This window comes from Micropterus salmoides, unplaced genomic scaffold (genome assembly GCF_014851395.1).
Source record: "Micropterus salmoides isolate LMB-PRFRI ecotype aquatic unplaced genomic scaffold, ASM1485139v1 Ms_hic_scaffold_11, whole genome shotgun sequence".
NCBI classification, from domain to species: Eukaryota; Metazoa; Chordata; class Actinopteri; order Centrarchiformes; family Centrarchidae; genus Micropterus; species Micropterus salmoides.
In genome coordinates this window covers 34,212,775-34,235,463 of record NW_024040152.1, presented here as the reverse complement: position 1 = coordinate 34,235,463, position 22,689 = coordinate 34,212,775, and the positions used below count along the sequence as shown (strand labels likewise).

Sequence of the window (22,689 nt, the reverse complement as noted above, 5' to 3'; positions counted from 1 at the left end):
AGACTCTTATTACATTTTGAAATAAAGTTATTAAATACTGTTGAAAGTGTTAATTAGACCCATTAGACACTTGTAAAAATATTTGAATATTTAAGTGGCAGATGCCAGTTAACTAATCACACTTTTTTCACAGATTGCAAAGGAGCCAATGTGGCAGACATCGTTTTCATCGTTGATGAGTCGGGAAGCATTGGCACCGAAAACTTCCGGCTGGTCCGCTCTTTCCTTCACTCGATTGTGAGCGGCCTGACTGTCGGTCCGGCTAGAGTTCGAGTGGGCATTGTTACGTACAGTGACAAGCCCACGGCACACGTCTATCTAAAAACGTTCAATGACAAGAGAGATATCCTGCGGTTCATCAAGATCCTGCCTTACAGTGGAGGTGGTACAAACACCGGCGCTGCCCTAAACTTCACCCGAGAAGAAGTCTTCATTGCGAAAAGGGGAAGCAGAGTGGATGTGCAGCAGGTGGCTATTGTGATCACCGACGGTAGATCCCAGGATTCTGTGAGCGAAGCGGCAATCGCTCTCCGCCGGGCTGGTGTCACCATTTACGCTATAGGAATCGAAAATGCCGACGAGGCCGAACTGTTGGAGATGGCGTCTCACCCGCCTCATCAGCATATCTTTAATGAGAACAGTTTCACCAAGCTGAATCCCCTGAAGCAGAGACTTCAGAAAACTCTGTGCAGTAACATCATTCACCAAGCAGTCACAGTTGGTACAAGCAGAACAGATGTCAAAGAAGGTAAGATCCAGTGTTTTAAACATGCAAATGAATTGAATGTAGAGTAATGATGAGAATGGGAAATGTTTTCATTCCATGAACAAACAGTGAAAGCCAGAAATTCCTGGATAGTATTTTTTATATTTATATATATAATGTCCCATTGAGACACAGTCTCTTTTACAGGGGAGTCCAGTAAATATTATATATATTATACATAGCCTGTCCCTCCCGACCTTGTACCCGTTGCCTCTAGCGGTTCTTTAAATCTAGCCTTTACTCAGTGTTTGAATGTTCATTTAGCACATACCCTTTCTTTGAGTATGTGAAAAAACTAACTCTTACAGTTTTCCTCTACAGCGTGTGAACAATTGGATGAAGCAGACATCTTCTTCTTGATGGACGACTCAGGAAGCATTGGTAACATAGACTTTAAAGACATGATCAATTTCATCATCGACTTTGTTGGTTCCTTCCGTATCGGGCCGCAACATGTCCGCATTGGGCTTGTGAAATACGCAGACTTCCCAACTTTGGAATTTGACCTGACAACCTACTCAGATGCTGAAAAAATGAAGGAAGCCGTGAAGGGTATTCCGCACAAAGGAGGTGGGACAGAGACAGGAAGAGCGCTGTCGTCTATGGGTCAGTACTTTGAAAGCGCAAAGGCCGCTCGTCCTAAAGTCCCAAAGTACCTGATTGTCATCACCGATGGAAATTCCACCGATCCGGTGAAGACTCCTGCAGACAAATTGAGGGAACAGGGCATCCGCATCTATGCCATTGGGGTGAAAGCTGCATATGAGCCTCAGCTGGTAGAGATTGCCGGCGACCAACAGAAGACTTTCAAAGTCGGTAGTTTTGATGCTCTGGGCAAACTCAAAGTCACCATTATCAGAGAAATCTGTTCTCCCGAGGGTAAGTCAAGTAAACTTAACTGGACTTTTAAAATGCATTTCTATTACATGGAGAGCTGAAGTTAAACCAGAACCGTCTTTTAGATCACATTGACATTTGTAATATCTATAAATACTAAAAATGCAGCAGCAATAACAGCATATTGTATGTTTGACCTTATTTGGATGAGAATGGCAAGAAACTGCTACTATAATAGTTTTTTAAAAATATTTATGCTTTTGGCATATTTTATGCCATCTCCTGTATGCTCTAGCGCCATAGCAGGTTAAATTTCAGCAGCTAAACGGAGGAGGCCTCTAAAGGAGGACTGTGGCTGTGATATTGCTTTAATAATAGCAGGATAGAGGGGACCAAACAGTGTAGAGTAATGTTCGTAAGAGAGTGTTGGTAAAAATGATGAATATAGGAGAAACTTGGAGTGATATAAGGACATGTGCTTCCACCAGTGTTTCCCATTAATTAATGAGACCATAGCGGCCCGCCATAGTGTAATTTGCTCCGCCATAGTTTCAACATGAACCAAAAATATTTTTACACATCTCATAATTACATTTCAGACCTCTAACATTGTGTTTTTGAGCAGCTGCTCTGTGCTACTGTAAGCTTACACACTTTGGCATCCGATTCGAGACGACCACTTTTCTTTTGAGGCAACTATGGTAACCTTAATGGCCTGTTTCTGTCACTCGTTTGTGAGAAGGCGATTAAGCTAACCGCACCTACATTTGGAGTGCACACGTATTCAAGCCTTTACGGTAAGTGAAATGGCCCAGAGCGAGCTGACAGGCAGGTTAGAGACTTTATCCTTTCAGTTTGTCTCTTTACAAAAACAAGTGAGTCCTACCTGAAGAGTCTTCACGTTAAGCCGTACGAGAACCACATACAACATTATTTATCAAGCGGGGTCTGACTCTGGTCCGAATTTATCACGAGGATACATATGTGACAACGTCCGGCTTTCAAAATAAAGTATCTATACAGTATGGAAATAATATTAATTGGATTATATTCACAGACAGTATAAAACATATTACATGTGTCCATTATAAGTAAAAACAACAACAAAAAATGGTAGGAAAATTATTCTTTTTTCTAGTCTTTGATTTACCGTTTTTGGAAAAACATTAAATAGATTTGTTGACTTTTGTTGCTTTTTCATCACCATTCATAGCCATACAATGGGTTTTTGATCAAATAGTTTATTAGAGCACAAAATTGTCTACAAAGCATACCAAGTTCTTCATAGATACCCTCTTAACTTTGCACCAAATTAATGCATCTAAATTTAAAATGTAAAAAATTTTCTTACTGGGCGGCATGCCCACGGACCCCCCGAGAGGGTCCGAGGCCCACCCACCATAGTGTCTTAATATCCTGTGGGAAACACTTCTTTCACACATGTTTATTTTTACAGGAGCTGTATTATTATTATTTTTAAATCCTAACAAATTAATGTTTAACACTGGAAAGCTTCCAACTGCTTATGCCAAGTCCTATATTAGATGCCCCTTCATCTCAGATAATAGATGTAAATGTAAATGCTTGTATAGTGCCTTTCTAGTCTTTTTGACCACTCAAAGCGCTTTTACACTACATCTGCATTCACCAGTCATACACAATACCTAACTCAAACGGAAAGTAACATTCACACTCACTCATACACTGGCGGAACAGCCGCCAGGGGCAAATCAGGGTTCAGTATCTTGCCCAAGGACACTTCGACACGCAACCAGGGGGAGCCGGGGATTGAACCGCCGACATTGCGATTAACGGCCAACCCGCTCTATCTCCTGAGCCACAGCCGCCCCTGTAATAATAATAATAGATCGGGAATAGGGAAAATGTTTACTCAGGAAGATGATTTGAACCCTCAATGGGAGCTTGTGGTGAGTCTTAGAAACTAGATCAGTTTAATTTACACGACGTTTAAGGTTGACCCAGAGTTGGGTAAAGGCAATAATTGTTGAGGAAACAGTATATGTGAGTTTGAGCATCCAGCCAATGGCAAGGCTGTTTTGTCTTTGTTAATGCTTCTTGGGAGAGGTCTAAGGCAGGATTCCAGTTCATGTACAAGGAGATGCCAGCTTGTTAGGTTGATTTTCCTTATCCGACCTGAGGGTTTGAAGGAGCTGTAAGCGACATTCACTGCCACTAAATGTTGCACTAGCGATAGAGCTCCAGCATCTCAGACCAGACTCAGTTTTACCTTTCAGAGCATCGTAAAACGCAGAAACAAAATAAAACTCACCAATGAGATTAGATGTTTAACTAAACCAGACGTTATATCGCTCTCGCTCGCCGCTCCATTAATTAAAAACAGAGAGTATGTGTGTTTGTAAGTGCGGAGTGTCTTAGTGTAGTGTCAGTAATAGCTCAGACTCTGAAGGACCTAAAAATGTATGAAGTCTGAATTCTTTCTATTGTCTTCTATTTTGTGTTCATGAAATGAAGTCCTAAGCCTTGTGTTAGGTGCAAATGTTTTGCTTACGTTGAAACAGTCAGTTCCCCCCTCATTTTAAGTTGCTCTGGGCAAATTCATGGCATCCAATATTACCATCCTTGTGTTCATAGATGGTGTGAACCACACATGTTAAGGTGATGTGGTCAGGATGAAAGCATGGAAGTATAGAAATGGATATAAATACAAATAAATGGATTCTTAACCTTGTTAACCCCTGTTATATCAAGAAGGAAAAGTAAGCTTGAACACATTTGCACTTGGCGCTCCTAGCCATAGCTAGACCCTTCAGTTATCTGTGGACTGTGTTTCACTGAGCAAGTGTCTTCTTAATAATGAGAGCAGTTTTAGTTTAGTGTTTTCGACATCAACCAGACAAACACATGCCTTTAAACAAGTAGTCGTTTAAAAACCTCTAAATCTCCATCTAGCTTGTCTAATTGCCTGCAAGCAAGAAAAGGAAGGAGGAACACCATGCTAACATTTCTGTGCTTTGTTCTACAGCTTGCAAAGACGCATCAGGCGACGTCATTTTCTTAACCGACAGCTCTGACAGCATATATCCAAATGAATTCAAGACAATGAAAGAATTCATGATATCTGTCGTCAACAAGTCCGCCGTGGCGCTGGATAAGGTGCACTTTGGTGTCATGCAGTTCAGCAATGACATACAACTGGAGTTTCCCCTCGATCTCTACTACACCAAAGAGGAAATGTTTAAGGCCATCCGTGATATGCAGCAGTTAAGTGAAGGCACGTACATAGGAAAGGGCCTCAGAGAGGTGTCGCAGTATTTTGATGCCAGCAGAGGAGGGCGTCCTAACCTGAAGCAGTGGCTGGTAGTGATAACGGATGGCAGATCCAAAGACGAGGTCAAAGGCCCCGCTGAAGCTCTGAGGGCCAAACAAGTGGTGATCTACTCCATTGGAGTGGGTAAAATTGATAACACTCAGCTGACAGATATCAGCGGTTCATCAGACAGGACGTATGTTAAGAGGGACTTCGACGGGCTAAAGGACATAGAGACCGAGGTGGCCTTGAAGATCTGCGATAGAGGTAAGGGCGTTAAATCCTCCCCAAAAATATTTTAAAACAACCCAAGAATAAATGTATAAAAGCACTGAGGCCTGCAGTTCAAATAAACATGAATCTATTCCACCCATTAATATTTTAACCCTTATCTGCACCATTTCTTTTCTTCAACCAGAGTGTAAGAAGACAGAAAAGGCTGACATTATTTTCCTGGTGGATGGGTCAACAAGTATAGATAAAACAGAGTTTGACAGCATGCGGAAGTTTATGGAGTCAATAGTAAAGCTAACCACAGTTGGCAAGAACCTGACACGTTTTGGTGTCATTATGTACGCCACTACAGCAGAGTCTGCTTTTACTTTAAACAACTATGAGTCCAAACAAAAGGTTCTTGAAGCAATAACAAGTCTGAAACAACCAAAAGGAGACACCTACACGGGCGAGGCCTTGGCATACTCACGGAATTTCTTTAACGCTGAGCACGGCGGCCGGAAAGCAGAGAAGGTGCCTCAGATTCTAATGGTGATAACAGACGGGGATGCCACTGATCATCCCAGACTGAAGGATGAATCTGATGCACTGCGAGAAAATAAGGTCACCGTCTTCAGTATTGGAGTGAAAGAAGCAGAGAGGGAGCAGTTGGACATCATGGCTGGTGGCGACACCTCCAAAGTTTTCTACGTGGACAACTTTAAAGCCTTAGAAACTCTGTACAAGAACATGTCTTCTGCCATCTGTAATTCCACTAAGAAAGGTAAGAGTGTGTCATAGTACACTTGTGGTGCTGATAGGCACAGCACAACCGCACGGTGAAGATGTGAAGGTTGATAGTGCCATATGTAACCCACACAGGGCTGGGCGGGATAATAGCATTATAAGGTATACTGATATATATTTTCAAAAGAGATATAAAATTGGACAATACAGCAAGTTTTGTTTTTGGCGACTCTATATAACGTAGCCTACTGCTGATCGAGAAAGTCAACAGAGCGGACGTATACAGGGAGACGTATAACTAAACATTTTGACCAGTTTGTAGAAATGACCGTACATATCATGTATCGGAATTCAACCTAAAAATACAGCGGTGATTTTTGGTCCATGTCGCTCAGCCCTAATCCCACATCTTCTTAACTCAGCTTTTGCTATTAATGGGTCAGTTAGTGTAACACCCAAAAATACATTTGAGAACATCTCTCATTGGCTTCCCATCAGCTAACACCGCCAATTTAGTTTATTGGAAAACACGACAAACCTGGAGGTACCGCTACTGGTCTCTGTGATGGGTGAGAATTTTGCGCCTGTCCAACTTGATCAGAATTTGTCAATAGCAAGATGGAGACAATGTAAATGTATGGAATTGAGAGAGCGGTGTAGCCAAATATAAATGATGCTATACAGTGATGATTTCACAGTTGTTCATTAGTAATGTGGACACTTCCCTTTCTCTTGCTTTGCTTTGGCAGTTTGCGAGCAGGCCGACCTGGTCTTTCTAATCGATCGGTCTAGCAGCATCAACGAAGAAAATCACAAAATTGTGTTGAACTTCACGGCAGAAGTAGTGAACAGCTTTAATGTCAGTAAAGACTTTGTGCATGTTGGACTTGCACAGTTCAGCGATGAGCCTCATAAAGAGTTTGACCTCAACACGTACTACAAGAAGGAGGAGATGATGAAAACAATCTTAAATTTGAAGTACACTGGTGGAAACACCCTTATAGGAAAGGCCTTGGTTCACATTAAGGATTACTTCAAGGGCGGCCGTTTTGGGGTCCCCCAGAATCTGGTGGTGATCACAGATGGCGATTCTCAAGATGACGTGGAGGACGCGGCTGAAGAACTCAGGGCTCAGGGGGTGGTGGTGTTTGCCATTGCCTTAGGAGACGTCCACGACCTGCAGCTCCTGCAGATGACTGGCGACCCGGAGAGGCTGTTCAATGTGCGGAACTTCGACTTGGCAAGTATCAAGAGAAAGGTGGTCGATGCCCTTTGCAAATCTGAACAGGAGGATGAGCCCTCTGGTGAGTTGAAAAGTGACTTTATCTCTTTCTCTCTGTATCCCCTTCTTTCCCACCATTTCTATGACTGCGAAATGTAAAGACAAACGTCCCTTTGCTACAGAATGCACCATTGATATCGCCATGGGATTCGATATCACGACTAGAACTGGCGCTATTGGTGAGATGCTGTTCAGCGGCCACGCCAAGCTCCAGAGCTTCCTGCCTGAGATCGTCCACTACGTCTCCTCGGTAGAAGGCCTGTGCTGCGTGAAGGGACCTGTCAGGACCCAAATTGCCTTCCAAGTGTCAGACCGTGAAGGACGTCCCCTGTACGACACAAACTTTGAAGGCTACAGCGAGGAAGTGGTGAAGAAAATCACGACCTTACTGATGTTGAATCCTAGCTACTTTAACACTGCCGTGCTGAAATCCTTCAAGGAGAAGTTCAGGACTGGGTCCACTGCTCGTGTGAAGGTGAGAGTGACGCTGCTTGCAACCCCGCAAAATCCATAGTTCATAATAAAATGATCTATCTCATCCTGTGGTCACAGTTTACATTCTGCTAGCATGTTAGCATGCTGATGTTACATTTGCTCATTAGGAATAAACAAAAGCTGCTAATCCATCCAATAGTTGTTGAGACGTTTTACTCCAAACCACAAATGTGATCTTCATTGTGGTGCCAGAGCAAAAGTCAGGGGATTCACTCTCTGGGGACCGTGAACATCTGCACAAACTTTTATGACTATCCGTTAAATAGTTGCTGAAATATTTTAGTCTGGACAAAGGCGTTGGACCTACTATACGTAGGTAATGACCATGTAAAATGTTTCCTTAGATACATACAACAGGACAAATAGCAGGATGGGATACGAACCACTATGAATCACTATCATGAGTGGAATAGTTTACAGGCCTTGTCATATTACAAACAGTCTAACGTGAATATCCTCATCTGTCAGGTGCTGGTGATGTTCTCAGACGGACTCGATGAGGACGTGATCAGAGTGAAGCAAGAATCAGAGCTGCTGCGACAGTCGGGTAAAAACTGGGAGGCAGAGATGTATATAGTTGAATGAATCCCCTATTCAATAATGTCTTTTTGCATCCCAAACCTCTTTAGCCACTCTGCTCTTTATATTCTTCCCTTATTCTGAATCACCTTTTCTGTCTTTCTGGCCTTTCCCTCTCCTACTTCCTCTCCTGCCTTTACTTGGTAAAAAGCAGAGTTACTCGTGTCATGTTTAAATATTTTTTACGTAAAGCAGCAGTGATCTGCAAACTTGCAGGCTCAGCCCGGTCCCCACATTACATCTCCTTTCAATCGGAGTGTACATACTGTAACTCTTGCAAGTTGCGCTCTTTTATGTATAATTTTTGTTGATATCACAGCAGGATAATAATAATGCTGAGAATCTGCTTGAGACATCCCTTAAATCCACCATAAACCCTTGCATTGCACCGCCTGCCATCCTAATCCAATAACTATTTAAAATTCCACACTTTTCTTTTTTGGAGTGGAGAAAAAACACCTGAGCTCCTCTAAGCCAGCAAACCTACAGTGTGTTGTTTTGTTTTTGTCTGCAGGGGTCAGCGCTCTGCTGACCGTGGCTCTGGAGGGGGCGCGGAACCCCGGCCAGCTGCCAGAGGTGGAGTTTGGCCGAGGGTACGTCTACCTGCTTCCTCTCAGCATCGGCATGCCGAGCGTCAGCAACACCATCCTCAAACAGATTGTGAGTCATTCATGTTACTGCAAACCACAGCGACAAACAGCCTAAAAGCCTCAGTCTGCTTCAGCAGCGTAGTTATTAGGACGCTAGATTAGATGTATGAGTAATGCAGCTAGTCATTAAAGGACCACTGAGGCTACATCCACATTACTACCATCGTCCTCACCAGCGTTTTAGCTGTGTATCAGAATTTATCTCCATCAATAGTAAAACATCTAGTGTCTGTTCATACACGTGCTGGTGAACAAAGGAAGCACATTTTTTCGAACCCGCAGCTGCAGAAGATTCGCCGATTGCAGTAATACTACAGATGAAGAACCACACCGGAGATTTCTTTGCGAGGACCGATGATGACGTAGAACTGTAACTAAGAGTTACACGGGAGTACATTTACTCATTTGGCAGATGCTTTTATCCAAAGCGACTTACATTTGAGGAACAACATACAAGCATCAACAGAGCATCAACTACAGATCTACAACTGACAAAACATACTAGTAAGAGCTCAGAGTACATTTCACATCAATGGGGTAAATACCTAGGGAAGAAAGTAAGAGTTACCAGAAAGTGCAATTAACACAAAAAGTGCAATCAAGATCATTGTAGGGGATAGAAGAAGAGCACAGGAAGTGCATGTTAGAGGTTAGGAGTTAGAGGTGTTAAAAGAGGATGTGTTCTCGGAAGAGATGAGTTTTCAAGAGTTTCTTGAAGTTAGAGAGGGACGGCCCTGCTCTGATGGCGTGTGGTAGCTCGTTCAACCATCGTGGTGTCACAGATGACAATAGCCGGGACTGGAATTGCTTTTTGTGAAGGGATGACAGAGCCAGGCGGCGTTCGTTGGAGGAGCGTAGCGGCCGAGAAGGAACGTAAGTTTGTATTATGGAGTTTAGGTAGATGGTGCAGACCCAGTAGTCACTCTGTAAGCAGGCATTAGTGACTTGAAATTGATTCTGGAGGCCACGGGGAGCCAGTGGAGGTCACTGAGTAATGGAGTGACATGAGTCCCTTTGGGTTGATCAAAAACCAGACGCGTTGCTGCGTTCTGAACCATTTGTAAGGGTTTCACCGCAGTAGTTGGAAGACCTGCTAGGAGGGCATTGCAATAGAACAAAGCGGCACGACTGAGAGACAGCAGCAACATGGTCTGAAAAGGACAGCTGGTCATCAATCATGACACCCAAGTTTCTCACCACCCTGGTTGGAGTGATGGTTGCGGAGTCAATTTGTAGTTTGATGTTATGGTGGATAGATTGCTTGGCTGGAATGACCAAGAGTTCAGTCTTAGAGAGGTGTAGTTGAAGGTGGCGAGCCTTCATCCATTCAGATATGTCCGAGACAGTCCGTGATCCGCGCCGAGACGGTGGGATCGCCTGGCGGGAAGGATAGGTAGAGTTGCGTGTCGTCTGCGTAGCAGTGGTAAGAGAAGCCGTGCGAGCGAATGATCGGCCCCAGTGAGATGGTGTAGATTGAGAAGAGAAGGGGCCCAAGCACTGAGCCTTGGGGCACCCCTGTGGAGAGGCAGTGAGAGGAGGATAATGGTCCTTGCCACAAAACATTGTAGGAACGTCCCGAGAGGTAGGATTCGAACCACAGGAGTGCTTTACTCGAGATGCCCATTGCTGAGAGCGGCAATGGTTATCTGACAGGAACCTGACTAATCAGGGAGACGCCATGACTGACCCAATCAGGAAGCCAAACGTGAGTGTCTGCGTCACCGTTTTCAATGTCGTCCGTTTCTGCCTGTCTGCAGTAATGCCTAAATCCAGAGTTTTAAAACAAAAACTAAGTTGGCAGCGTTTTTAAACTTTACAAACAGAACTTTGAACTCATGTTAGGTTTTTGGATTCAGTGTTTGAGTGGACGGATGGCGTAAATGTGCTGCGCTTTAGAACGCAAACGTAGGAGTGTGGATGTAGGCTGAGACTGCCTTCACCTGGTGACTGTCTTATGTTTATGACGTGTTTTGATGTCAATACTTCATATAATACCTGTTTGTATATAGAAAGAAAAATCTGATTTACATGTTTTATGTTTTTTAAATAAGGAAATTTCTCCTCTGCTCTCTCTCTGCAGGACGCGGTGGCAGATAAGGTGTGCTGCAACGTCTCGTGTAAATGTTCTGGACCCGAAGGCATGCGTGGACTTCCAGGCCAAAAGGGGCCAAAGGTGACTTGAATACTCACCTTTTTAACTTTCCACAGGATATTTAGAACGTTGTGAAAGGGATAAAAAGGAAACATCTCTGTTATTATGGATTATCGTTTTTCATTAGTTTTAACTTTGAACTTGAAATCAAAAGTCAAAACATTTTAGTTTTAATTAGTTTTCAAAGCAGGTTTGCTAGTTTAGTTGTTATTAGTTTCAGTGTTTGTTTTAGACTTTGGGACACTTTCTCCTGACTTTGACCGCCATGACGCCAGGCGAGTTGCATGGACTAAAACTGGCACAGCTAAGAAACTAGATGATAGATTTTACATCCTCCCAAAACACCAGGCTTATATAGTCCCTGTGAAATAAATTGATAAAGGCGTTTTCTGTAAAGTTTCTGCTCGTCCTGATTCTGCTGTTTGTGTTTTATTAACAGGGTTCGCCTGGAGACCCGGGGCAGCCCGGCTTCCCGGGAGACGAGGGGGTCGCTGTAAGTGCTTCTTCATTCAGTTTATCCACACTGTGTTTACTCATTTAGTCTTTTTATGTCAACTTTGGTCGAGATGGGATGAAAGTAAGAGGAGTGTTGAAAAAGCTTGGATGCTATAATATATGTGCATTTGATGTATAACAGTTTAACATAGCACTGTAGCAGCTGGATAGAGGATTAGTGACCTTTGAAGGGGAGAGCAGAGGTTAGTGGTTATGTGGAGACTCAGACCCTTATATGGTGTCTAACAGATGTCTACACATATCCTATAGAACTGTACCCTTATATGGATTGGCAGCATTATTGTTCGGACACCACACTTTCCTCCACATTTCCTTGATATTTGTTAACATGACTGACACGCCAGTGGGACCAAATAGGCACAACTATGCGGTAACTCAAGTGCCCGTCATGGATGATTTCTAGTCCGCTGCTGAAATCTGTCCCCACATTGCAGGCACACACAGGAAAGAACACGTATATATTTGAGATGTTCAGTATGAAGCAGTGTTAGCTGCACCTGCTGGGTCTCTGCTCACTTTGATTGGTTGTTGCAGGGTGAGCGAGGGCCTCCTGGACCAAATGGACCTCCAGGCATCGATGGCTGTCCCGGAGCCAGAGGACAGAAGGTACAGTCAGTTCAGTAAAAGTACTAATACCAGACTGTTAAAATACTCTGCAAACAAAAGCACTGCATTGAAAATGTATGTGAGTATGATCAGGACGTAAAGCAGTAATATGTTGTACTATTATATCTCCTCTCCTCAGATTCTTCCTCCTCCTCCTAAGTGTAAAGCAGGATGTTGCTGCTCTAGTTGTTGAGCTGCAGCTCATTCTGAACTGTTCAGTTTCAGACTGCAGCTGATGATTCTTTTCATTCTGGATCAATCTGCTGAAACTTTCCTCTGTGATTGTTTGGTTTGTAAAGATTCTGCTGCAGCAGTGACCCAGAGCCCAAAGTGACACCTTCACAGCGCTTGTTGTGTCCAACTAACAGTCCAAAATTTTTAAAAATAATAATGGTTTTAGTGTTGTTAAACAAACATCAAACACCAAGCATCTAAATAAACTTATATCACAACATTAATCGCTCTGTAACCAGTGTACATGGCTGCACAATTTGCCTTCCACATATCTCTCCTCTCATGCTACACTGCAGTGCCACCACTCTAATTATACATTTTATAAAAGTTACGTATGGCAACAAGAAAGTAGGCTAACAGACAAACTACAATTTGACTTTATTTCATCAACAGACATTTCTTTATGAATATGAAAAGTAGTTCCACCAGGCTCCGGTATGCTGCATAGTGCATGACTGTTTCTAAGCAACATACAAGGAAGGCTATAATTATTAGAACTATTTATTTATATCTATTTGCATGTTTCTGTTTTTTGTGCTACCACTAAAAACTGTCCAGCGTCAGTAGATTGACTTAGGTAACTTGAATTATCATGATAATATGCTTGCTCCTGTGTGCTGGTGGCCAGCAGTGCGTTAAAAATGACACTTTAATATTATACCTACCAAAAAAGGCGGAATTGCTTCTCTCCTTGAGCAACAGGCTCTTTTGAACAGGCTTTTGAAACTTAAACTTTGTTGCAATATCACAGACATCTGGGGCGAGTAGGGGACTGCTGTGTTTTCCTGTGTGTGTGTGTGTGTGTGTGTGTGTGTGTGTGTGTGTGTGTGTGTTGAATGTTGAATCACGTAATCATAAGCATCATATAAACATATAAACATAAGAACGATCAACCCCATACATTTCATTAAACAAGTAAAGCATAAAGTAATTAAAGCGTTTTGTGTGTGTGTTAGAAAAATATGTTAAAAATTAAAATAAATAGATAATACCGTAAACATGTGTGTGTGTATATTAAGAGACAAAAAATAAAATAATTAATTGATAAATAAGAAATAAATAAAATAAAAATCAAATGTAAAAATAATACAATTACTAAAATATCAATCAAAATAATTTATATTTATCAGTGGTTGCCCTCATTTCATGGAATGAGGAGACATATTTTGCAGCAATTATTTCACATTTGGGCATTTCGGTGTGTCTGATATGAAGTCGGGGTATATTTGGGAAATGTTTGCAAAGTTTTTTTTGTGTTTTATATTTAGGGCATGAGGTTAGAAAGTGCAGCTCTGTCTCTACCTGTCCCCTGTCACACTGTGAGCAGAGTCTCTCCTCTTGTGGTAGCCAGCTCTGTGTCTCTCTCTCATATTATTTATTTATTTAATCTCTGCCGGTAAAATGCGATCAGATCGCATTTTAATACCTGGTGTAAATGTAGCGCGAGACCCCACGAAGCTCAGATTACTCAGATAACTCGAACCCTGTTTGCCTTGGAGTGATATGGTTCTGTGCAAAGGAATTCGACATCATACCTGTTGTATACGCTCATTATATCACTACCACGAACCAATCAGATTGCTTGATTTGAGCCACGCGTTTTATAAAGAAAGCTTAGCGTCTGCACTTCTCAGCTGTGTAACTCAAATCACGCAACTCACAAAACTAGCGGACTAATAACAACAACAAACGCAGCAATAAATACAGTTACAATCGCTGCCTTCTTTTGTTGTTTTCGCTGTATTCAGTTAAAACACGGCTGTTTCTCTGTGTAAACAAACATCGTCTTAGTGGCGGCCGCCATCTTGTTGAGGTCCGGAGCAGATGAGTTTCATTTCTGTGCTCATACTGAGGGAGGGAAGGTGAGATTGCTTTGGGGAAGGCAGCCTTTATTGGCCTCTGCTGGCGAACCGTAGGAGCTACACAGACATACAATCCATCAATCTCTTCGTCTCTTCAATACAAAGGAAAGAAAAAAAGAGCCCACTTACAGCCCTGCAGGATGTTCTGTTCTCATGTTGTGGGAATGTAAATCACAGGAGTGCTTTTGGTCACAGGAATATTGACTGTTTTTATCAATATTTCAATGTTTTAGAAGTGCTTTGTGCAAATGCTTTGTTACTTGGAATGCAGTGGTATGGAGAGAAACAGTGTTTTTAAACCGTAAATATGGCCAAAAAATGGACATTCGCCTGGTATATATTTGAAAAATTGTGTTAACTGTTTTATATCAGTTTCTTCTCTAGTTGCAGGTGTATTTTAGGTGTATTAGAAGATATTCTGTTGCATTATAATGGGTTGGATGATGGTTTTGATGGTTTATTGCATAAAAAATGTTACCAGGCAAGGATGAAAATATCATATTTTCCTTTATTGCATCTCCATTTACTCCTTTAATAGAAAAATAATAATTAATTTAGAGTTGATTCATATCCCTTAGCTTCTGACCTGTCAAAGGAGACCAGAATTATGTGGTTTCTTTGACTTAAATCCTTGAATGGCCTTGCCCCCCCCTTATTTATCTGAGCTGTTTCATCCTTAGGCACCCACCCGTTTGCTCAGGTCAGTTGACAAACTTCTCCTGAGAGCGCCTAAAACCTTAACTTAAAGGGGACCGTGCTTTTGCGGTGGCAGCTTCGAAATTGTGGAATTCCCTTCCTGTTACCACCAGACAGGCTTCCTCACTGTCTGATTTTAAAACTTCTCTAAAAACCCATCTCTTCCATCTGGCTTTTGACCTTTGAGGATGACACTTGGAGGAACTCATTTGTTAGTGTTTTAACGGTATACATATATGTGATAACCCGTAAATTGATGTGTGCTTTTTTTTTCTTTACAGCACTTTTTCCAACTTCGTGATTGCTGTTAAAGTGCTCTATAAATAAATTTTGATTGATTTATCGAGGCCTGATGTTTGAGGAGTTATTACGGATTTATTTTGGGTATTTTATTTTAGGCGTTTTTCCCTGAAAATAGGTGGCAGTTATCACGTGGTTGGAGCACGGTGTCACAAGGAGCTAAATAAATAAGCTGGAGCCAAAACATCAGAAGTAGTAATCTAAGATTAGGATACAATCATGGTTTCACTTTAAGGCCACTGTTGTCTGCTGTTTGTAAATATGAGACAAATGTTTATACCAATATTTACCAGTTTTCTGTGAGTCCTGACTGAACAATGTTTAAAATATTAAAGAGCATGTCCTCACTGGCCTGTCGGATCTAATCCTATTGTTTGTATCCGCAGGGCTACCGAGGAGTCTCGGGCAACAAGGTGAGTGACTCGGGGCTGCTGGAATGTAAAGTCTAGAGCCAGTTAATCAAAGAAGTGATGTGAAGTGTTTCATTTACTGCAGAGTGTTTGGACAAATACTTAAGTCCACGAAATATTTTAGTTTGGAGTCTTAACATTAACAAAGGACGGCAGTAAGATGTGACAGTTGCTTCTCATCCGATGCTACAGGGAGAGAGCGGAGAAGACGGCCTGGAAGGAATCGACGGCGAGCAGGTACGAATATCAACATCTTAGTAGTTTAAAGAAAGCCATTAGATAAACAGCCTCAAGTGATCCAATCATCTGAGTCTGTTTTGATTCATTTCAACATCTTAAATCCTCCTAAGGTAGCTTTGAAATAAAGAACAGTAGTACCAAGACCGGGACAAGACCAAGACTTCGAGGGTTGAGATCAAGTCAAGACCGGAACCAGTTCCCTGTATTAGATGACACACGATCAAAGGCACTCCTCTTGATTGATCTGAAAAACAAACGCCTACAAACAGGGGTGCCGTTAAAAAGCAACACATTTAAAATTAGCATCAGTCCCGTTATTGATTTTACATCCAGTCAAAGTTAGAATGTTAACAAATACATCAGACAATGCACAGACAATTTAATAATAATAAACTTTATTCAACAGCAACGCAGAGTTACAAAAGGCTTGAATTAAACATGAATTAAAACCATAAAACCAAAATCAAGAAATTTAAAATTATATGAAGTTTAAAAAAAAAATATTCTGCAACATTGATACAGTAAAAAATGACATATTAGACCATAAGGATGCAGTAACATTAAGAAGGAAGTTTTGTAAAGTTATGTCTTTCTCTTGTCTTTATGATTGTAAAAGATGTTTTCGATCCTGAAAGCCTCAGGTTCTCAGGCAGGGCGTGAATCCATGACTGTGCGTCAGGTCAGCGGTACCGGACTTTGTTGTTCATGTCCGCTTATAGCCAAAAACTAAAGGAAGAAAGGAGAACGAGGCTACATGTGCAGAGAAACTGCTATTCATAAGTCTAGATTTACTTGCCTTATTTTTTTTTTATTTCAGCCGGTGGTGTTAAGTGTTAGGCCTAGGCTATATGCTTTGTGAAAACCACACTCCTTGCTGCTGTTATTAATGATATTAATAAAAAGGTCAGGAGAGACTGCTTTGTTGGAGGGTGGTTAAAGCAGTGTTTCCCGTAATTAGCCTATAATTTGTATAAATATCAATGCTGACCGCCATATATTGATTTTCAAATTTTTTTACTAGGCGTATTTGATTAAGGAGCTCTATTGAGGAGCATATTCGTGCACCACCTCCTCGCTCGCTCCCTCTTTTTATCTCTCTCTCCCTCCCTCTGTCATGAACCCCCCCCCCCATCATTCTGTGGGAAACACTGGAAAGTAATAAAGTAATGTAACTTGTTACTTTTATCACCCAGTAATAATACTTTTTTAAGGAGTAATAAGTAACTAGTAAAATATTACAATTTCTGAGTAACTTGCCCAACGCTGCTGGTAACCAGTGAAGAGAGGGTGAAACAGGACTGATGTGATCTTGTCGTCTTGTGTTAGTTTAAAGTCCAGCAGTGGTGTCGTGTACCAGCTGAAGTGGTGAGATAATTCTCTGGCTCAGCCCTAAATATAACAGTAACAGTAATCTAACTGGGATGAAATAAATTGCGGCAAAAATGACTTTCATAGCAACACACTGAAAGAAAGAAATGTGCCTGCACAGCCGCTCCCCTTCGGCTGCGGTCTCAGGCATGTTTGTCACTGTTGCAAGTTTATCACCAAAATGTTGACTTTCTGTTAGTTTCACTGCGTTCCATCACATCAATTAAAGGCTTTTGTGGTGCAGCAGCGATCAGCTGATTTTACTGATGGAGCCTCCGACTGCAGCTGCTTGAGGTGTAGCTGGTTTGATCGGATGGACGTGCAGCCTCTCTTTCCGCTGTTTGAGTCTTTAGTGTAATTCAGTTTATTCATTGAAAGCTAACAAAATAATTTTCTGCTGTTTACGTTCAACACACGTATCAGCAAAATACCTTAAATTGTTTGGTCACTAAACTATTTCACTCCCCTCTCATTCAAATATAAAGAAATTCCCAAGCTGTAGTGTTTTTCCGTATAATATTACCAGTGAGGATGAACTAATCAGGATGAGGAGGATCTGATAGTTAAAAGTATTGGGAAATTCTAAGTTATTTGAGATAAGAACAAAAGAATCGATCACCTTACTCGTCTATAACAACAACAAAAATAATACAAATCAACTACTATGACATCATAGGTGACATTTTACACACGGTATCGATTGAAGTACTCTATACTCTACTATTATTGGTATGTGTATCACTTTAAGGGAACTGTTTTTGGTACTGGAAACGTAAAATGAATGATACCCAAACCTAAATGTTAACCCAGGATTCTGGCTACAGGTTTGATATTTGTAGACAGGGACACAAGATGTAAAAGTGGGAGACTTTGGGGGGGGGGCAAAATAATGATTTCTGTAGCGATTTAGCGAACCTAGTAAAGTCAGATGATGTGAAATACATTAGATATGTGGGTTTTTATCTTCTCTGTACTGAGGTGTGTTTCTGGTTTTGTGTTTGCAGGGAGAGACGGGACCAGATGGAGCACGAGGAGATAAAGGACACCCAGGAAACCCAGTAAAAAAAACTTGTTTATTTTTCATTTCCCTGCACGTTGGTACTAGTCTTTTGTCTTTGGTCTGTGGACAGAATTTTTATTAAAGGATGTTTAGCTTTTTAATCAGCTCAGGTATAAAGAGCATAGATTAGAATAAATAATACTTAAAACCCTTTCAAGCGTAGTGGTGACTACAGTGGACAGCTATTCAAAGGCTGTTTAACTTTATGGGCAGAGGTTCTGATAGTCTAGTTTGACATCAGCCACTACAGTGGACGCTAGTCGGTCATGTCATACACTGCCACCGTCTGGCAAGCCGTTTTAAGTGCAACTTAAATTTGCCACAACCAAGATGGCCGACGGTTGATCAGAAACGCTAAGCACCTCAGGTAAATCTTGCTAGTCTTTCAATTATAGGAGACCCCTGCAGTTAAATAAAATGTTAACATCTAGTAACAACTAATACGATTGTTAAACTTCCCAAGTATTGATTTTATGTTGGAAGGAAATCATCTGACCACTAAATTGGACATTATGCATCGCTGGCTGTATTTCACTGCACCTAACTATTAGTGAGACTTTGTTGTTCTTGAAAATACTTTATGTGCAGTAATTGTTTTGGATGTAAATCAGTGGAATTATGTTATTAGAATCTAAAACTTGCAGTATTTCTAACAAAAACAATATTTTGTGCGGAGTACTTCCATTAAGTAACATTTAGTGTCTTTATGTTTTGTAGAGCTGCGAGCAGCGAGTAATAGAAAAGCATTCAGGATAGTGAAGCAAATCCATCAGAATCGAATGAGGATTCTACTAGTGGCAGTGATGATGAATGGCTGCCACAAATAGGAAAATCACCAAATGCTAGCAGCAGTGATAGTGGAGCTGAGGATGCTCAGAATGACAGAGTCAGAAGTGAGGTTCAAAGCTTTTGCATTTGATTAAATGGTATTAGAATATGTTAAAAGACCACATTTGTTTAACAGCATTAAAAATATAGTTTTTACATACGATATCATTTAATTCGTTGTTTTATTAAATAACTTTTTCTTCAGTTGAAAACTTGTTAATTTTTTTTTTTCAAAAGTTCAAATTTTGTTTTTCATGCCTAAAGAGCAATAAAAAAACACATAGGAAATAAAATCCCAACAGAGGCTGTCGTGATTCATGCATGAAAGGGTTTTAAACAATAAAAATTTGTACAGGGTGTCCGCGGGGGTCTTAAAAAGTCTTAAAAGGTAATAAATCAATTTTGCGAAAATTAAGGCCATTAAAAAGTCTTGATCGCCATTTAACTGGGTATTAAATTTTGTAGATATTTTTGTCCATGTGAACATCCTTTTTGTCCAAAGAGTTTGTATGGTAAAAGTGTGGGTGAACATATTTATTTATATTGCATAGCCAAAATTACTAGACAGGCAGAACGTAGTGAGTTGTTGTTTTGTGTGACGTTAGGCGCAGGGATCTAGGATCTTGCGTGCGAGCCTTTCACACTCATACGCCCCTAAAAATGGAACCGGAAAACTGATTTACGAGCCCAACAGACCGTAACCTTCCACCACGCCGGATCCCCAATGCTAATTGTTCAAAACATGGTCGGACTGAGCTCTGTGGTTGCTTGAACAGCCCCGTTACTCAATAACAAGAGCGAGATGCGCTGTCGGCAGGTGAAGCGGTAAGACAGCAGACAACAGGGAGAATATAAGCAGCATATTGGTTTGGCTAACGTTAGCTGGCTATTTAGCTACATCTGTGCCTTTTTATTAAAACACGTTTGACTTTTCATAAAGCCGATGCGCTCGTCATCGTCACTTCTCGTGAACAGATTACAGATCACAGCCTGTATGGAGCGGGATTTAAAAAAAAAAAGTTTGATGTGCTACAGCAAACTTTCCAAATGTTGAACTAATCCTTCTGCCTAAATAGTTATGATTACTGACGAATTAGTAGCCTACTTAAAATTAAAGTTAGAGACTAACTAACTGTAGAATATTTTTCTTTCACAAAGTTAATGAATAAAAAAACAACCACAAAATGAAACGTCTGTAACTGGAATTAATATTATAATAGTGGTAAACTATATACTAAACTATTGTAGAATATAGATTATAATGAATATACTAACAACATATAATTAACATAAATATAAAACTATCAGTTTACTATTATATTAACAATGTACTTTTAATATAATGTTATAATATTATACTAATACACTCATTTGTACTAGTTCCTCCTCCAGGTTCTGGATCGAGCCACTGTAGTGGAAAGATTTAGCCAGAGCCAGGATGCCATTGTGCCAATATGTGCTGCTTCTGGCCGCCTCCTCCTTCTGAGAACACACGTTCCCCTTGTTCTATTTTACATCTGTTTTACTAAAGTTTACACAAATCAGCTTTAGGATGCAGAGGTGGGCTGTGTAGTTTTTAGTGGCTTCTAGCAGTAAGGTTTCAGATTGCAACCAACAGCATACGCTTTACATATTTGTGACTGAAAATAAGTTACAACTATGTGAGGTAGTTATCAGCTTGTCCGCGTTTGCAGGCAAGCTAACATTATCTAGTTTGAACCAACTAAAACCCAAAATCACATGTTTTGCAGTAATGTTTCCGACGAGTCCTTCACATAGAAAACAGTAGGCCTTTACAGGCTGTTATTGGCAACTGAGAAAGTTGGTGAATGCCTCAATTTTTAGATGAGGTTACAACCTGGTCATGTATAGGTAATAAAATGTTATGAATATGTTTAAATTCCTTTTAAAAACTCCACAATTCCCCTTTTAAAGGTGTGAGGCTGACTTAACCGGTTACAGCTCATAGTGGCGCGGCAGTCTTAAATTATGTTGAAAAAGGTCTTAAAAGGTTTTGAATTTCACTTCTGGATTCCTGTGTATATACCCTGTAGTATAAATAATGGCCATTTTATACCTACATTATTATCACCTGTGTGAAAGTTAGTAATAATATGAATAATATAGTTACTGTTACAGCAGATGTTATGTCTTCATATATTTCAGTTGTTAGTAGGTGTTGACCTCTGACCTCCGGCTGGTTGACTGACAGGTTGAACTGTCGTCCTCAGGGTATCCCGGGTATCAGAGGGGAGACGGGGCCTAAAGGACAGCGAGGACTGAGAGGAGATCCGGTGAGTCTTTTTTTTTTTTTTTTATTTCACTCCATGTCATCACAGATCCTCCACCGACTCCCACACCAACAATCATGATCCCTCACCAGCTTCCCACTAGGGGTGGGCGATAGGGCAAAAATATCATATCACGGTTTATTTCAAGCAGAATCACGATTCACGATCTTATCACGATTCATTTTTATGTTGGTTATTGGGGAGAAAAATAACACTTTATTAAATCGTATACAGTGTGGCCTAAGGATTCATTCAAACAACAAATGACTGATTCATTTTGTTCTTATGACATTTTAAAGATTTTAATATACATGTTTTGATTTGATTTTCTCATGAATGTGCTGTTCTGCATAAAAACACAAAGACAGGGAGGGACTTGCAAACATGATTGGCGTTTACAGTAGCCAATAGCGCTGAATGTGCGTTATGCCCCCCCCCCTCCCCGTCATGCAGACTTTGTGCAGACTGGTTCAGCTCTCACTGAGTGAACACTACGGCCGGACTGGGACCAAACACAGTCTCCGAGGCAGAGGATAGTTTAACGACAGGGTATACAGGACTGAGTTGTTCTTGCCGGGTTTGGCTCTAGCACCCCGGGGCTGACTCAGCTAGGACAGCTAGCCGCCCGGCTAACCGAGCTAACTAACTACAGATACAGTCAGTAACGTTTGCGGTTTATCAAAAAGTAAATGTATCTGTTCTTCAACTCTGTAAATCTGTTCACACATTGAGTGTGACTTTCAGGGAGATTAAATCGCACGTATTTAAAAGTATAGATTACCGAACACAAACAGTGCAAAATTTGCAGAATGTATCACTCTGAGGGCCTTTTTCTCATGTGTTCACCTGCAATAAGAGGGCCAATCACAGCAAGCGAGGTCACACAATTAATTAGCTTCTTTATTTATTCACCTTTGTAATAATTACCATATTTATTGTCTGTTTACAATCTTCAACTTTATTTATTAATTATTTTTTTAAATGTATTTATTTATGTGTGCTAATATTTTTGTCTGTTTTATTCTTCCTTTGCATTTCTACCCTATTTATTTCCACAAGGGTTATATATTTCTGCCTCCTCTTTTTACATTTCTCTATGCATTTCTGCCCCATTATGCAAATGAGGAGGGGCTGTGTCTGAAGGGTGAACTTCTCAGTCAGACAGCAGAGGCCCACTCTAAACTCACACATCAACAAGCCTTGCCCCCCACACAATCAGAAGAGATGGCTTCCTTTAGTGAACTGAAGTGATTAGCAACTCTATCTGA

The 22,689-nt window shown here is 41.0% G+C and overlaps 1 protein-coding gene across 1 annotated transcript in view; it reads left to right on the top strand.

Moving 5' to 3' along the window:
- The window catches only part of LOC119898160 (collagen alpha-6(VI) chain-like), a 63,214-nt gene that overhangs the window by 16,026 nt on the left and 24,499 nt on the right, over positions 1 to 22,689 (top strand). The window contains 15 exon segments of the mRNA XM_038712344.1: positions 134 to 748; positions 1,088 to 1,645; positions 4,608 to 5,159; positions 5,311 to 5,889; positions 6,602 to 7,156; positions 7,257 to 7,609; positions 8,098 to 8,176; positions 8,723 to 8,868; positions 10,939 to 11,031; positions 11,450 to 11,503; positions 12,061 to 12,132; positions 15,611 to 15,637; positions 15,827 to 15,871; positions 18,247 to 18,300; positions 21,362 to 21,424. Coding sequence (XP_038568272.1) covers positions 134 to 748; positions 1,088 to 1,645; positions 4,608 to 5,159; positions 5,311 to 5,889; positions 6,602 to 7,156; positions 7,257 to 7,609; positions 8,098 to 8,176; positions 8,723 to 8,868; positions 10,939 to 11,031; positions 11,450 to 11,503; positions 12,061 to 12,132; positions 15,611 to 15,637; positions 15,827 to 15,871; positions 18,247 to 18,300; positions 21,362 to 21,424 — 3,845 coding nt within the window.